The following is a 16,798-nucleotide window of genomic DNA, read 5'->3' as shown; positions in this document are numbered from 1 at the left end:
CATGCGCAGAACCGATTTCGGGTGCCGCTCTGCCCATTTCTGGGCACCGGAAATCGGGCAGCGCCGGCACCGGAAGTTGCTTCTACGCATGTCCAGACATGCGTAGAAGCGACTTCCGGTGCCGCGCCGCTGCTGATCCCGGATTTTTCTTACCGGGAGTTGGAGGGTATGGTGTGGGGGAGAATCTATTTCTTAAAGCACAACAGCCTCCACTGTGTCTTATATTCTCACAAGGGACACAGACCCTATGTAGGCGCCTGAGAACCTATTACGTGCTCTTGCTGCAGCTTGGCAGAGAGAGGGACAGGTGCCTGGCTTTTGTAACAATACCCTGTTTCCCCTATTTTATGACGTAGTCATAAAATAAGCCGTAATGAAGGGCCAGTACTTTTATTTAAGACACACATAATTGATATGAAAATAGTTGTATAGTATTTAGGATTCAAATACACAGCACATTGTATAGAGGGGCGTGAAGTGAGACACAGGCAGGGGGCCCCATGGGCGCGTAGCTTGCAAACTGTTATCAAATGCCTGCCCTTCTCTACACGCCCAGTAAAGAAGGAGGGGAGTACAAGCTGGGTTCACAGGACCAGATAAGGGAGAAGGGCGTATGGCATTTGGAAGACATGTGCTTTTGTAGTTAAGGAAATAAGGTGTTGGCCTGTTTTTGACTGTATAAAAGTATTGTAAATCCACAATTCTGTGTGCAGGTTGCGAGCTGATTGCACTGCACCATTTGGTTAAGCATATGCTGAGCAAATAAATCTTGTTGTATCCTGCCTGGCATGTTGCCTCTTTGTGTTGGTTCCATTGCTCCTAATACCCGGGTGGGACTTAGGTCCTACATTTCCAGGATTTTTAAGCATTCAATATGAGCCATACCCTGAAAATAAGACCTAGTGATAGGCGCAGCAGCAATGCCGGCCGTGGCAGGAGGAGGAGGGAAAAAATCAGACATCCCCTGAAAATAAGCCACAGTGTTGTTGTTTTTTGAAGAAAAATAAATACAAGACGGTGTCTTATTTTCGGAGAAACACGGTAGTTATATATGTGAGGAATGAGCCATTTTTCCTCACCCTGCTTTCCTTTCCTAAAGCACTTGCAGGTTTTTGGCAAGAGTGGCTCTGTTGTTGTTGTTTTTAAAGAATGCAAATTGACTTCCTGCCCTTTTCTTGCGATTTTAAAGGTTATTATTCCATTCTGTCTTTGTGCTCTTGTTTAAGAACAAAATACAATGGAATTACAGTCATACCTCGGAAGTTGAATGGAATCCGTTCCGGAAGTCCGTTCGACTTCCAAAACGTTCAGAAACCAAAGCGTGGCTTCCGATTGGCTGCAGGAAGCTCCTGCAGCCAATCGGAAGCCGTCGGATATTCAGGTTCCAAAAATAGTTTGCGAACAGGAACACTCACTTCCGGGTTTGCAGTGTCTGGGAGCCAAAACATTCGAGAACTAAGCTGCTTGAAAACCAAGGTACGACAGTAATTAAAAGTTAAGTGCTCTTGAAAGAAGGAATGATGTAGTTCAAAGCAGATGAGCACACAAAGGTAAGGGGGGCTAAGGGTGGAGGACAAGATAAAAAAATACCCCTCACCTCCCCTTTACAGATCACAGGACACTGGAAAGCAGCCTTCCCATACCCGATACTCTTCAGGTATTTGGGACTATAAGTTCCATTGAAATGCCTTGTTGCGGATGAAATTTGAAGATAGCAATTTGGTGGGGTTGGGGGGGAGGACTCCCATGTTATGGAGAGTTAAGTACTAATGGAAGAATGAAAAATAAACAAACAGGGTGCTTGAATAGGTCTGGTTCAACTTCACAACCCAGGTTTAATCCTCAGCATCTTCAGGTAGGGCTGGGAGATAATCCTTGTCTGAAACCCTGGAGAGTGGCTGCCAGTCAGTGTAGACAATACATAGCAAGATGGATCGATGGTCTGATTCGGTGTAAGGAAGCTTCTAATGTTCATGAGAAGCGACTCAACCCATACAAACCAGCAAGTCACAAGAGCTGCTCTGTCCCATACCTGCACTGCAGGGGGCATTGTATTTGACAGCTGCATGGTCATCTGAGTGAGAGAGAAGAATTGCCTGTGAGATGTTACATTCTCCTTTATTTCTATGTCACCTTGCAGCCCCAAATCCCAGTGCAATAAAATAAAACTTGCAGCAACGTTTAAGAGGGCAAAATATCAGTAACATATTGGAAGCAATAAAACAAAACAACCCCCCAAACTAGAACACAAATAGGTCAAGGTCAAGGTCAAGGACTCCTGGACAGTTAAGTCCGGTCAAAGGCAACTCTGGGGTTGCGGCGCTCATCTTGCTTTCAGGCCGAGGGAGCTGCCATTTGTCCACAGACAGCTTGTCCATGTGGCCAGCATGACTAAATCGCTTTTGGTGCAACAGGACACCGTGATAGAAATGCTGTTTACCTTCCCACCGCAGCGGTACCTATTTATCTACGGTACTTGCACTGGCGTGCTTTTGAACTGCTAGGTTGGCAGGAGCTTGGACAGAGCGATGGGAGCTCACCCCGTCAAACCGCCAACCTTCTGATCAGCAAGCCCAAGAGGCTCAGGGGTTTAGACCACAGTGCCACCCGTGTCCCTAGAACCCAAATATATCCTTCTTCGCAAGAAAACCCCAAAGTCAGTACCCCACAAAATGTCAAGAGAGATCAGAAGTAAACCCTAGCAGAAAGGGAGCCAGACTCCCTTTATTATTATTATTATTATTATTATTATTATTATTATTATTAATAAATGGACATGCAAGTCACTTCACCATTTGGGCATCAGTGCATAATGAAAATATACTACTCTGAAATTTTAAGGACACATCTGAATCTACCCATGCAAATCTAGGGCTAAAATGAAGCTGTTACTTTTAAAAATCATTATTACTTTTAACATTTCCAGGAGGCCACAGGAAATGAGAAAAGCAAAAGGCACTCTGGGGAAAGACGACAGTACTGTAGATTCGTGGGGCTAGTCTTAATGCAAGCCTGGGCAGATTTGGCTCCAGGACTGAAGGGGTTTCTCTTGGGAAACTCTGGTGCCCTCCACCTCTAGTGGCGGACCATGGCAGGTTTTCCTGGCAGCAGCAGTGGCAGGAAACAGCACACCAAGCAGTGCCAAGTGGTTAAGGCTTACTAATTCCTGGAATGACACAACATTTGGGAGCATTGTGGGAAATTAAAATGGCAGCTTAGAACCATAGCTGCCAAGTCTCCCGTTTGTCGTGGGAACCCGCTGGATTTTAATCTGTTTCCTGCTGTTATCCCGAATAGAAAAAAATCCCGGAAATCCCCTGGATTTCCTACCTGCCAGGGAGGCTCCATTTCGGGTGCCACTCTGCCCATGTCTGGGCACCAGAAATCGGGCAGAGCGGCACCAGAAGTTGCTTCTATGCATGTCTGGACATACGTAGAAGCGACTTCCAGTGCCGCTCTGCCCATGTCGGGGACCGGAAATTGGGCAGCGCCGGCACCAGAAGTTGCTTCTACGCATGTCCAGACATGTGTAGAAGCGAATTCCGGTGCCGCGCCGCTACTGATCCTGCATTTTTCAGCGGGAGACTTGGCAGCTATGCTTAGAACCCAGCCATCTTGGGCTACTTAGAGCCCAGGGTAAATGTCAGCCACAATGGACCCTGTCAAGCTGTGGAGAGCTCTGGCAGCTGCCCATGGATGCCAAGTACTGGGGAAGAACAACTTTTAAAAAGCACCACAGAATCAGAGCAGCTGAGAGACTGAAGCATCCTGGCAAAGTTCTGTGGGAGCAAAAAGGCAGGACTGCGGAGTCATGATGCAGTTGCATATTAACGGGGAGTAACCAGTCAAATGCTTACCTGAATGGTAATAATCATAGACTTTCACTATCGCTGGCTTAAGATCCAGCACGTCAATTTCCTGCTCCACAGAGAAAGCATAGGTTTGAACAGTGCTGTCCAACTAAAGAGAAAAAGAGTGGAGCAAAATATCAAATATCAGATCTATCTCTTGCAACCACTCCTACAGACAACAACCCTATTATAAATACTTGCTTTTCCACATTCCTAGACTTCTGGAATGAAGTCTCTTAAGCCACCCCCTCCCAAGTACTCCTGGTCCAAGTTTCATACCATAGTTCTCACCTGATCCAGGTAGATGCTGATCTTGTCGGGGTCAAATTCCACCTTCTTTACATTGGCTTTCCCTTCCAGCTGTCAGAATATAGAACAGCAGGACACAGTTAAGGAACATCTTGATTGTGATTTTTGTTTATACCAGCCTTGCGCTGCAGCCATTCATGAGATCTCTGCAGTCATGCAAAAGGTGAGGTGTGGGCTCCTCGACCTACAGATTTGCACTTCTGTTTTAATACTAGGGATGGCCGAGTTGTGCCCTGTGGGTTGTTTCCACCCCCTGTTACTTTACTGCTTCCCTGGCTGGATCTTTTTGCTAGCCAGACCTGAGCCTCCATACATTCCACCCTTGTTCGTTCAAAGGAGGAGAATGCCCCAAGACCTTTGCACCTGGGACGGTTGCTTGCCATCAGAAATAATAATAATAATAATAATAATAATAATAATAATAATAATAATCTATATATATAAAAATGTAAAAATCGTGAAAGTGTACGTTCCACTTTTCTCCGTAACCGCTTGACCGATCGCCCTGAAATTTTGACACAACGATCCAGGCCACTCCCTGAGCGTTGTTGCGGACAAAAATCCCTCAAATCACACACCTGGGCAGGTATAGACCTGGTTTTCCACCAAGTCAAACAGCGCCCTCAAGTGGCGTAATACCCTCCTCCACCCCCTCCCTTCCTGTGAAATCTAAGCCACACCCACAAACCAAATGACATCATCAACCAAGCAACTGAAACCACCAAGGCGGCCATTATCAGACCCAGACTAGGCCGCTTTCCAGACTAGGCCAAGTGGAGGTAGGGGCCTACCTGGGGGGCTGGGGTGTCTGAATAGAGGGCAGGGATACGTAATGGGTCAGAACATGGTGGGGGGAGACGCAGGGATGAAACCTGCCCTCTCCACAGTATCTCGACTCAGGGGGACTCTGAGGCTCAGGGGGATCTGAAGGGGGGCTATTACCCTCCATTTCACAGACTAACGCACAGCAACGCATGCAGGGCCAGCTAGTAGTAGTAGTAGTAATAATAATAATAATAATAATAATAATAATATTTATACCCTGCCCATCTGGCTGAGTCTCCCCAGCCACTCTGGGCGGCTCCCAATTGAATATTAAAACAATACAGCATTAAATATTAAAAACTTCCCTAAACAGGGCTGCCTTCAGATGTCTTTTAAAATTAGGATAGCTGCCTATTTCCTTGAAATCTGATGGAAGGGCGTTCCACAGGGCGGGTGCCACTACCGAGAAGGCCCTCTGTCTGGTTCCCTGTAACCTCACTTCTCGCAATGAGAGAACTGCCAGAAGGCCCTCAGCGCTGGATCTCAGTGTCCGGGCTGAACGATGGGGGTGGAGACACTCCTCCAGGTATACAGGACACTGTTTTGGCCTAGACAGGACATAAGAGAGCAATTTGGGTGCCTCTGCATCTCATCTTGCACCGGAAAGGACGCCTAATGGGTTGTATAAGCAACACTTCAGACATGTGTTTCTTCCAGGTATGCAGAGGCTGCTGGGGAATCCTCTCCTTTTTCTTTTGCCAGGGGAACATTTCAGATTCTTCAGTGGGTGGGTGCTTCCAGCAAGCCGGATACGGTGCCAATCTGAGAGGATTTGAGGTAAATCTCCCAACAGATATAAAGTGTACAATTTATATGGCCACTGACAAACATTAGGAATGCATCTTGCATACACTGAGGAAAGGCAGAAGATGGAGGTTCAGAAGATTTCCTCACCTTCTTCACAGACTTTTTGAGAGGTATGAATCCTGATACCAAGTTCACTTCTATCAGGGCCATGTTGCTTGTCTTCCGTTGACCTGTGTAGCTACCGGAGGAAATGAGTCACAATTCAGTAAAGAAAGCAACCCTGGGAGAGATGAGGCTCAATGGCTAGCATTTCTTAACACAGGGGTCAGCAACTTTTTCCAGCCGTGGGCCGGTCCACTGTCCCTTAGACCATGTGGTAGGCAGGACTATATTTTAAAATAATAATAATAAATGAACAAATTCCTATGCCCCAGAGACGCATTTTAAATAAAAGGACACATTCTACTCATGTAAAAACACACTGATTCCTGGACCGTCCATGGGCCCGACTGAGAAGGCGATTGGGCCGCATCCGGCCCCCAGGCCTTAGGTTGCCTACCCCTGTTTTAGCAGCTTCCCAGAGGAGTGCAATTATTCATGTCACTAAAGCCTTACAGGCTGCTTCTCCCTATGTTTATCTGAGCTGAGGAACCAACCGAGGTAAAATTCCATACCTCACTTGTAGATGGATGTCAAAAGATTTCCTGGAAACCTGGTTGCATTCCTTTGGGAACGTCTCCACACTCAAAGCAAAAACATTGGTCTGCTCAGGTGAGTAGTTATATCGAAGGGTAGTCTAGGTGGAGAAAAAAGAATGTTGTATTCCCAGCTCCTGTAACCTTGTAGCAACAATATCAAGCAAGTACTGCACTACATGGTGTAGAAAAAACTTTTCATCTCATCCCTGCAATCTTAAAAAGCACAATGGGCAGATCTAGGGGTGCTATATTTGCATAGAACTGTGGGGCTTGTATGAACATGAAACATACATATCATCCTTGTCAGCTTGCATTTCTTAGTACAGAAAGTATTGATCGGATGTGTAGAGATCTTTCCTATTCTAATTAATTCAAGAGGGTTCTGGAAGCTTCTCTGTGTGAAAGAAACAAGCAGAAGGTTCATGATATTTGGGCTGTTTCTTCAGAGAAGCCGAGTACAGCTGGCTTAAACTGGTTCTCTGATCTCTTTCTGTCATGTTGACTAGAAAAGTAAGCCCCAAAGGAGCAGTCTGGGTTTCACTTTCTCTTTCGATCTTCTCTCTTCCTTCTGGTGTGATGTTCTGTATACAGTATAGTGGTACCTCGACTTACGTACTACTCGACAACCGAAATTTTCGACTTACGAATGCGGCAAATGGCCGCACGCTTACAAATTTCTCGACATCCGAACAGAAACCGTGGCGGTTTTAGATAGGGTTTTTTCGACTTACGGATTTTTAGATGGGGTTGCTTCGACTTACAAATTTTTCCGTTTCCAATGCATTCCTATGGGAAATCGCGTTTCCAATGGCGCTTTTCGACATACGCATTTTTCGACCTACGAAGGTGCCTTCGGAACGGATTAAATTCGTAAGTCGAGGCACCACTGTATAGGGTTAGGTTTTAGTCCAGGGGTCAGCAAACTTTTTCAGCAGGGAGCCAGTCCACTGTACCTCAGACCTTGTGGGGGGCCGGACTATATTTTTTGGGGGGGAAATGAACGAATTCCTATGCCCCACAAATAACCCAGAGATGCATTTTAAATAAAAGGACACATTCTACTCGTGTAAAAACACCAGGCAGGCCCCACAAATAATCCAGAGATGCATTTTAAATAAAAGGACACATTCTACTCATGTAAAAACATGGTGATTCCCGGACCGTGAGTGGGCCGTATTTAGAAGGCAATTGGGCCGCATCCGGCCCCCGGGCCTTAGTTTGGGGGACCCCTGTTTTAGTCTTATTATAAAAGTTTAAGTGAAGTCTGCTGCAACTGGATTTCTTATGGACAGCGCAATCCCGAATGTATTGGATTTGTGATCATTATGCTCATTCGCCTTCAGTGGCAGTAAAGCTCTGCTGGATGAAATATTAATTGCCTCTGGTCTATTTTTGGGGGGTGGGAATCCGGCAACGTGTTTAATTTTTTACCCTGCTAACTATACATTGGAGTTCTGCTCTGGATCAATATTGAGTAGAATTTCAATGAAACTCCTTTATTTTCATAGCTACTCATCCCGTGATTTCCATGTGATTACCTGCACATAGGCACAGCCGTCCCCCGACACCTCCACTTTGTATTGACCAGGAACCTCTGCGAGAGGGGCCTGTTGCAACACCAGCCGGTTCTGCTTGGCCACATGGAATTCATGCTGGAAACCCCCACTGGATTTCACCAGCACCTTCACATCACCTGTTTCACGATAGGTCAAGGCTGCATACTTGGGTAAAGCCTGCAGGGCAACCACAGTGTCCTGGGGGAAAGCAAAGAGTCATCTTGGGTGTGGTAGGTGCAAGATTCTTCTTTAAAGCCGTCAGATAAATCACCCATCACTGGGAATGAATGAATGAATGAATGAATGAATGAAATTTATTACGGCCATTGGCCCATCACATAAAACACATTCCCATTACTGGGAATTTTGGCAACGTGTAGCAATCATTCTCATGCATATGCAAGGATAGCTGTCTGCAATAAATGAACGTGCAGGAAGATCATAAACAGGCACAGTTATTGATTATTTAGATATGCGACTGCACATCCTCACGTGCATACCTGCATGGAACAATCCTGTGCTGAATTATGCAACATGCCTCACTTAAATATTATACCACCACCCCCTTTCCAAAGTGTTCCAAATACTATCCTTCTTCATTATCTTTTGATGGGTCTTCATTCCACGCCATGATTTTGTGGCCCAATTTGACATGAGGCATATAATAGTGTGATTTGCCGAAAGATTAACATTTAATCAGTTCCCTTATTCATTTATTGCATCCCATGGCTCTTTACTTGATGTGGTCCATTTTGTATCATGTTCAATAATTTCAATAAATAAATAAATAAATAAATGTTTTAAAACAAAAATTGTCACCAATTCCAATTGCATTAAAAAGGTAAAGGTACCCCTGACCGTAAGGTCCAGTCGCGGACTACTCTGGGGGTTGCGGCGTTCATCTCGCTCTATAGACCGAGGGAGCCAGCGTTTGTCCGCAGACAGCTTCCAGGTCATGTGGCCAGCATGACTAAGCTGCTTCTGGCGAACCCAGAGCAGCGCACGGAAACGCCGTTTACCTTCCCGCCGGATCGGTACCTATTTATCTACTTCACTTTGACATGCTTTCGAACTGCTAGGTTGGCAGGAGCTGGGACTGAGCAATGGGAGCTCACCCCGTCGCGGGGATTCGAACCGCTGACCTTTTGATCGGTAAGCCCTAGGCTCAGTGGTTTAGACCACAGCAGCACCCGCATCCCACTGATTGTATTAGCCGAGGCAAATTCAAGTCCTTCAATTTAGTTCGACAAGCCTCCGCTGCCAAAATATATTTATGTCATTCACATGGAAACACCAAAATGTACTCAACAAAGAGGAGCTCTCCTTGTCTGAGATGCCTCCCCTTTCTACAGAGGAAATATCTTGCCTGTTACCTGTGTGGAAGAAAAGCCTCCATATGGATTCTGTGCTTTGGTAAGGGAACGCACAATCTGGGAGCCATATTTGATGTCATCGGTGGACACCTCTGGTTTGGAGAGGTAACTCGAGAGAAAGTAGGCTGTTGTCTCTACATCTGAGAGGGATATGACCCCATCTACAAAGGAGGAGGAAAGAATGAAGTAGAATATCACTCAGTAACAGAACATAAAAGTAAGCCAGCTCTTGTTGTTGTTTAGTCGTGTAGTCGTGTCCGACTCTTTGTGACCCCATGGACCATAGCACGCCAGGCACTCCTGTCTTGCACTGCCTCCCGCAGTTTGGTCAAACTCATGTTCGTAGCTTCGAGAACACTGTCCAACCATCTCATCCTCTGTCGTCCCCTTCTTCTTGTGCCCTCAATCTTTCCCAACATCAGGGTCTTTTCCAGGGAGTCTTCTCTTCTCATGAGGTGGCCAAAGTATTGGAGCCTCAGCTTCATGATCTGTCCTTCCAGTGAGCACTCAGGGCTGACAGCTCTACAGCTCCATAATAACCCAAATAATAACCATTATTCCTGAGAATCCAAAGACCCTGATAATTCTGGAGGGTTTATTTTCTTATTTCACAGAGATTGAAAAATACATGAATTGACATATGTATATGTTTAGAGGGGAAAGGCAGCAAGTGAAGCCCTCAGAATATAGGAACTCAAGAGTGGCTTGTAAGAGCCATGCAGTTGAGTTGGAGCAATTAGCTGAAACCTCTTTACAAGCTGAGCTTCTCAGATAGACTGGAGTGAAAAGGCCTGATTATCCATTTCCTCCCAAGGTAAGGGGAAGTGGCCTCACTAAGCCTGGCAGGACAGCTTACTCTGTGGTATTAACCCCTTCGTGCATTAATTAGACTTAAGCATGTTGTTTATATGAGGCTAGTTATCCCATAGCACCTTCAGAGGAAAGGGCTAATATTCTGAATGGGGCATAGGACAAGGAAGCCTGTAAACCAGACTTGTAAAACAGCAACCTCCAGAACAAAGATTGTACTGAATGAAATGATCCCTCCTACCTGTTTTTTCAGCCTGTTCATCTAAGTCTGTTAGGAGCTGATGCCGTATCTCTGTGTCTCCAGCCAAAGTGAAGACATAAGCTAACAAAGCCTTGGAATAGCTGCTCTCTGCAGAACTTAAGTTATTCTTAAGGCAGGCTAAGGCGTTCTCTACCATGGTATCCTTTAAAGCAATAATAAGGAAATGACTCAGTTAGCTTGCAGCTTGGATATGATTTCATAATATCCTATATGAGGGGGCAGGCTTTACATTACCACATCTTATGTAAATGAATTGCATAAAATACAATGGTATCTCAGTTTGCGACTGCAATCCATTCCGCGGAGCTGGCCGCCCCCCGAATCGGTCGCTTCCCGATGCACGCTTGTGCGCGTGTGGGAAGCACCAATAGAGCGCTTCTGTGCATGCACACGTAGCGCAGATCGCTTCTGCGCATCCAAGCGCCGCGGAACCCAGATGTAAACATTTCCAGGTCCGCAGTGGTCGGAAACCAAAGCGGTCGCAAACGGAGGTGGTCGCAAACATAGGTTTGACTGTATAGGGAAATGAATTGCTGTTAGTCACCCCAAGACATTATGATGATATGGCAGCAGAGAAATCCACATAATGCTATATTATATTATAGAGCAGGCACCCCCAAACTATGGCCCTCCAGATGTTTTGGACTACAATCCCCATCATCCCTGACCACTGGTCCTGTTAGCTGGGGATCATGGGAGTTGTAGGACAAAACATCTGGAGGGCCGCAGTTTGCGGATGCCTGTTATAGAGCCACGGTGTATAGTTAGAAAATTGTTCAACAGGCTGATTGAGAGTTGGCAGTGTTAGAGAGGTAGGCTTCAGGATGCTGAGCAAGAAATTGCTTAAACCCAACAAACTGACAAGTGGTGCAGATTTTTCTTTCATAGACTTTGCTACCGTGTTTCTCCGAAAATAAGACACCGTCTTATATTTATTTTTCCGCAAAAACACACACTATGCCTTCTTTTCTGGGGATGTCTTATTTTTTTATTAAGTATGGTACAGTTTAACCTACAAGGTTAAACTGCCTATCACTATGGCTTATTTTGGGGGTATGGCTTAAATTCCTTGAATGCTTAAAAATCCTGCTATGGCTTATTTCATGGCCACGTCTTATTTTAGGAGAAACAGGGTATTGCAGTGTCCAATTGACCTGAAAATCCCCAGCCGGGCATGTTGCTGCACCGTTAACATTCATACGAAGCAGAGAAATAAGCTGGGGTGATTGTAGAGCATGAGGACCAAATGACCTCTTGCTTAAGGTCACCCAACAAACCAGCTTCTAATTGTCAAGTTCTCAGCATAGCCTTCTCAAAATGTAATCAAATTCAGTTAACAAAATAAACATGGTTTAGCATGTTAAGGGCTTTCAATGCTCACTCAACTGCCCAAAATGCCGGGAAATGGATGAATCAGTTCAGTTGCATTGATAGCTTCAGTTGCAAAGTGTGCACAATATAGTTGCGGGGGTGGGGTGGGGTGTCAGTCCGGATGATGCCCTGAGTCCCTTCCAATTTCTGGAATCCTGTATCTCTTATAGTTGAATGCATGACAGCAAGCTTGCCAAACCAATTCCTTTGTCCAGGGAATGGCTTTGGCTGACTAGCTAAGCACCATGAGGAGCATAACATCATCATCATCATCATCATCATCATCACAACAACAATAATTTATTATTTATACCCCGCCCATCTGGGCAGCTTCCAACACAATATTAAAACACAATAATCTGTTAAACATTAAAAGCCTCCCTAAACAGGGCTGCCTTCAGATGTCTTCTAAAAGTCTGGTAGTTATTTTTTCTCTTTGACATCTGGTGGGAGGGCGTTCCACAGGGTGGGTGCCACTACCTGGTTCCCTGTAACTTGGTTTCTTGCAGCGAGGGAACCGCCAGAAGGCCCTCGGCACTGGACCTCCGGGCTGAACGATGGGGGTGGAGACGCTCTGTGGCATAGAACAAATGAGTGGGCCCTTCCCTGCCACTCACGTAACTGCTAAGTAGGATGACGAAAACCAGAGAGTTCTGTGCGAGCTGCTAGAAACGGATACACACAGACAAGCTTGCTCTGTGCTGGTTCCAAAGCTGACACTAATGTAGAAGCAATATATTTTGGGGTGTTAATGCTCCTCCATCCTATGCTCAGGTTGTATATATAGGTAAATAGAACTCTATATCCGAAAGACACCATAGTCCCCGCCAACCTTCATTCCAAGGAATCTGACCTCTGGGCAAGCAAGCGCTCGAACCCTAGGAATCTCTTGCCGCTTGGAGTGGCATGTATACAGTAAATATATTTAAAGCACACTCAAAGCACATTCTTTTCCTCGAAGAAATCTGGGCACTATCCCTCAGAGAGTTAGAATTCCCAGCAACCCTTAACAAACTACAGGGCCCAGAATTCCTTGAGGTGGGAAATGTCCTTTGAACAGCCCACGTGTCTATTCCAGTAAACACGTCTATTCCTTGTTTATAAAGTTCATCCTTGGGATCCTGGGTTAACGAAGGACTAATGAGGGAGCCCCAGAACTCTGTGGGAAAGCCAGAGGGACTTACATTCTTGCCCAGTTCCAGCAGTGAGGCAGCAATGTAAGCTGTTAGCGAGAAGTCATCATTCACGCCGCCCTAGGAATGGAAGAGAGAAGTCAAGGCAATGAGAGCCATTTCCTCACAGTTTGGAAAACAATGATCAAGCCTTGAGTATATGACTATTTTAAGCATCACTTAGAAGCACCATCATGATTCACTCCTGTCTGTGTGAAACTCCCACTTTAAATGTCAGGAAAGGTAATTGCAAGGTATCGCTCACGCCCCAAGGACGTTTATACAAGGAGTGGCCAAAACATTCTTTAGTCAGGAGGAATGGGTCACTTGGTGTGTGTGGTCGATGCAGCACAGGAAGCAGAAGAGAGATCTTGTAAAACTGCATTCATTAGAATTTTTTTTCTCTCTGTTAATTGAGATTTTCTGCCAAAGGCACCAGAACATACAGTGGTACCTTAATTCGTTCTGGAGGTCTGTTCTTGATCTGAAACTGTTCTTAACATGAGGTACGACTTTAGCTAATGGGGCCTCCCACTGCTGCCATGCTGCCACCACACAATTTCTGTTCTCATCCCGATGTAAAGTTCTCCCCCCCTTTTTTTAAAAAAAAACTATTTTATTGGTTTTATAACAAATACAAAAAATATAAAAAATAAAAAATAAAAAAAACAAAGAATAAGAAAAAAAAGAAAAAACATAGAAAAACAGATACTTATTCACATTTGAGCTGATGTGTCATCAAACTTAAGTTTCCTTAACAATATAAAGCTCAAATATACTTTCTTGGTCAGTCGACTTCCTTCTTCCCCCCCCTTCCACGCTTCTATTTATAACTCATATAACACTCTCTACTTCTTAAATAATTTCTTCTTCTAAAATACACATTATAAATCTTAGTTTTGATCCATATTAACCACAAATTTCCAATATTTCAAAATATCATTTGGATCTAGAAATCTTAGTTATTATCCGATGTACTTTATCCGATGTATTATCCGGGGTACTATTTCTGGGTTAGCGGAGTCTGTAACCTGAAGCGTCTGTAACCCGAGGTACCACTGTATTGGGCCTCGGTTGTTCATCAGCTACTATGTTTCACAGGAAGGAAATACAGTAGCAAGCTGCCTTCTTCTGCACCAGAGATTCTGCCTGATGGAGAAATGCAACTGCAGGGTGGGAGTGACCCTCAACCTCCACTGCTGACCTTGCAGGGTGCTGAGAGAGGACAAGCAGCTCCCTTCTTGCACTTCTCAAGACAAAAGGCAACAGGAGCATTGCTAACGATTGGTCCTCTGCACCACTTCATTAAGAGAGCACCAGCATGGTCTAACCTGGGGATGGATTTATGGGCTCATACAATCTTCCTGTTTCAGGTGTACAGAGATTTTTACTCCAGTTTCTGTGAATGGCTGTCTACTTTAACAACACAAAAAGAGGCAGAAGTTACTGAGGTGAGCATGTTTTTTTTGGCAAGGGCCAATGCAGGTGTTCTGACAGACACTCTATATTTTATTAAACATGCTCTGCTGCTTGCTACTACCATGAATAAGCATGGGTGGTGCTGTGGTCTAAACCACTGAGCCTCTTGGGCTTGCTGATCAAAAGGTTGGCAGTTTGAATCCCTGCGATGGAGTGAGTTCCCTTTGCTCTGCCCCAGCTCCTGCCAACCTAGCAGTTCAAAAGCATGCCAGTGCAAGTAGATAAATAGGTACCGCTGCGGCGGGAAGGTAAACGGCGTTTCTGTGCGCTCTGGTTTCCATCACGGTGTTCCGTTGCGCCAGAAGCGGTTTAGTCATTCTGGCCACATGATGCGTAAAGCTGTCTGTGGACAAATGCCGGCTCCCTCGGCCTGAAAGCGAGATGAGCACCGCAACTCCATAGTCGCCTTTGACTGGACTTAACCGTCCTGGGGTCCTTTATCATTACCTTTTACCTTTTTTACCATGAATATCAGTCATGGCTTTAGCAACATGTTCAAGAAGCTTCATACACATCAGAGGAATTCCTGAGCTAGCTTGTGCAACATGACGAGACCAAGCCAGGGCCATTAAGAAACAAATCAGGACCATTGAGAGCCATTGGCAGTGCAAGAGAACTGCCCCCCCTCTTGCCCTGAGGTGTGAACAAAGACTGGGGGTTTGGAAGGTTGCTAGGGTAACTGGGTGTGAGGTGACAGGAAAAGAGAGTTTTTAGCAGAGTGTTCTGGGAAGAAGATGGAAGAAAGAGTGGGATCTATCTTGGGAAGGCTGGCTTAGGGAGATGTCTTGGACTCCACGGCTGCACTGCTGTGGGGGGCAAGCCCCTCTTGAAGTGACCATACTGTAAGATCTGGTCTCCTCCCATGCAGACGAAAAGTGGAAGTAGGTGGATAAACCATATTTCTTAAAGCTACGAGAGTCTTTGAGATGTCTCAGTTCTCCGAAGGAACCCTCTGTAAGTTTGCTACTGCTCAGCAGAGAGAGGAGGAGGCACCAAACTTTTGTAACTGTAAAAGGTAAAGGTAAAGGGACCCCTGACCATTAGGTCCAGTCACGGACGACTCTGGGGTTGCGGTGCTCACCTCGCATTATTAGCTGAGGGAGCCGGCATACAGCTTCCGGGTCATGTGGCCAGCATGACAAAGCCGCTTCTGGCGAACCAGAGCAGTGCACGGAAATGCCATTTACCTTCCCGCTGGAGTGGTACCTATTTATCTACTTGCACTTTGATGTGCTTTCGAACTGCTAGGTGGGCAGGAGCTGGGACCGAGCAACGGGAGCTCACTCCGTCGCGGGGATTCGAACCGTCGACCTTCTGATTGGCAAGCCCTAGGCTCAGTGGTTTAGACCACAGCGCCACCCTTTGTAACAGTATTATGCTGTTATCATAATTTACAGTGCTCTTACCTTCAGGGCATTGTTGAAGAGCCTCCCCACACTTTCGAAGCAGCCGCTGGGAAGTTGGTGCTGCCCCAGCCAGCCTACAGCCTCCTGAATGTGCTTCTCATCAACATAGATGTAGGCATTTGCTTGGCCCAAAGCCTTAACCACAAAAGCTGTCAGCCTGCAGAGCGGAGATGGGGGCGGAGTGGGAGAGAAAGTGGAGGATGAGAATCAGCTCCAGTCTCAGGCCCACTCAAGGCAACAGCCACAGCTTTGCCTGACTGGCACCAGCTCAGCTTACACACCAGGTATTGCCTTCAGCATCACTCTTCCCAAAGGCACTGTAGGAGCCATCGTCATGTTTGTAGAGCAGCTCACGTTGGTACCCTACAGGAAACAGGGAAGAATCAGTACTATCAGTTTGGGAATGTGCAGTTTAATGAGGCCGGTTTGCTGGATGCAGTGAGTAATAATAATAATAATAATAATAATAATAATAATAATAATAATATTTCTAACCCGCCCATCTTGCTGAGTTTCCCCAGCCACGCTGGGCGGCTCCCAACAGAATATTAAAAACACAATAAAACATCAAATATTAAAAACTTCCCTAAACAGGGCTGCCTACAGATGTCTTCTAAAAGTCAGTGGTACTTTGGTATTTGAATGGCTTGGCTCCTGAATGAATCGGCTCCTGAACATTGCAAACCTGGAAGTGAGTGTTCTGGTTTGCAAACGCTTTTCGGAAGCTGAATGTCCGACGCGGCTTCTGATTGAGTGCAGGAAGCTCCTTCAGCCAATCAGAAGCCACACCTTGGTTTTTGAACCGTTTCGGGTGTCAAACGGACTCCCGGAACAGATTAAGTTTGAGAACCAAGGTACCACTGTAGTTGTTTATTTCCTTGACATCTGATGGAAGGGCGTTCTACAGGGTGGGCGTCACTACCGAGAAGGCCCTGTGCC

General features: G+C 45.7%; 1 protein-coding gene across 1 annotated transcript in view; it reads right to left on the bottom strand.

Moving 5' to 3' along the window:
• LOC118075325 (alpha-2-macroglobulin-like protein 1) overlaps positions 1-16,798 on the bottom strand; it is a 69,211-nt gene that overhangs the window by 2,906 nt on the left and 49,507 nt on the right. Inside the window, exons 26-36 of the mRNA XM_060268974.1 lie at positions 16,141-16,222; positions 15,860-16,016; positions 12,987-13,055; positions 10,411-10,573; positions 9,360-9,520; positions 7,969-8,184; positions 6,407-6,528; positions 5,880-5,970; positions 4,143-4,211; positions 3,858-3,960; positions 2,033-2,074 (exon numbers count right to left, since the gene is read on the bottom strand). Of these exons, the coding sequence (XP_060124957.1) occupies positions 2,033-2,074; positions 3,858-3,960; positions 4,143-4,211; positions 5,880-5,970; positions 6,407-6,528; positions 7,969-8,184; positions 9,360-9,520; positions 10,411-10,573; positions 12,987-13,055; positions 15,860-16,016; positions 16,141-16,222 (1,275 nt within the window). The remainder of the gene's footprint in view (positions 1-2,032; positions 2,075-3,857; positions 3,961-4,142; positions 4,212-5,879; positions 5,971-6,406; positions 6,529-7,968; positions 8,185-9,359; positions 9,521-10,410; positions 10,574-12,986; positions 13,056-15,859; positions 16,017-16,140; positions 16,223-16,798) is intronic.

The sequence above is a fragment of the Zootoca vivipara genome, chromosome 16 (assembly GCF_963506605.1).
Source record: "Zootoca vivipara chromosome 16, rZooViv1.1, whole genome shotgun sequence".
Classification (NCBI taxonomy): Eukaryota; Metazoa; Chordata; class Lepidosauria; order Squamata; family Lacertidae; genus Zootoca; species Zootoca vivipara.
Note: the sequence above shows the minus strand (reverse complement) of the source record. Positions and strands in the feature narration are given on the sequence as shown.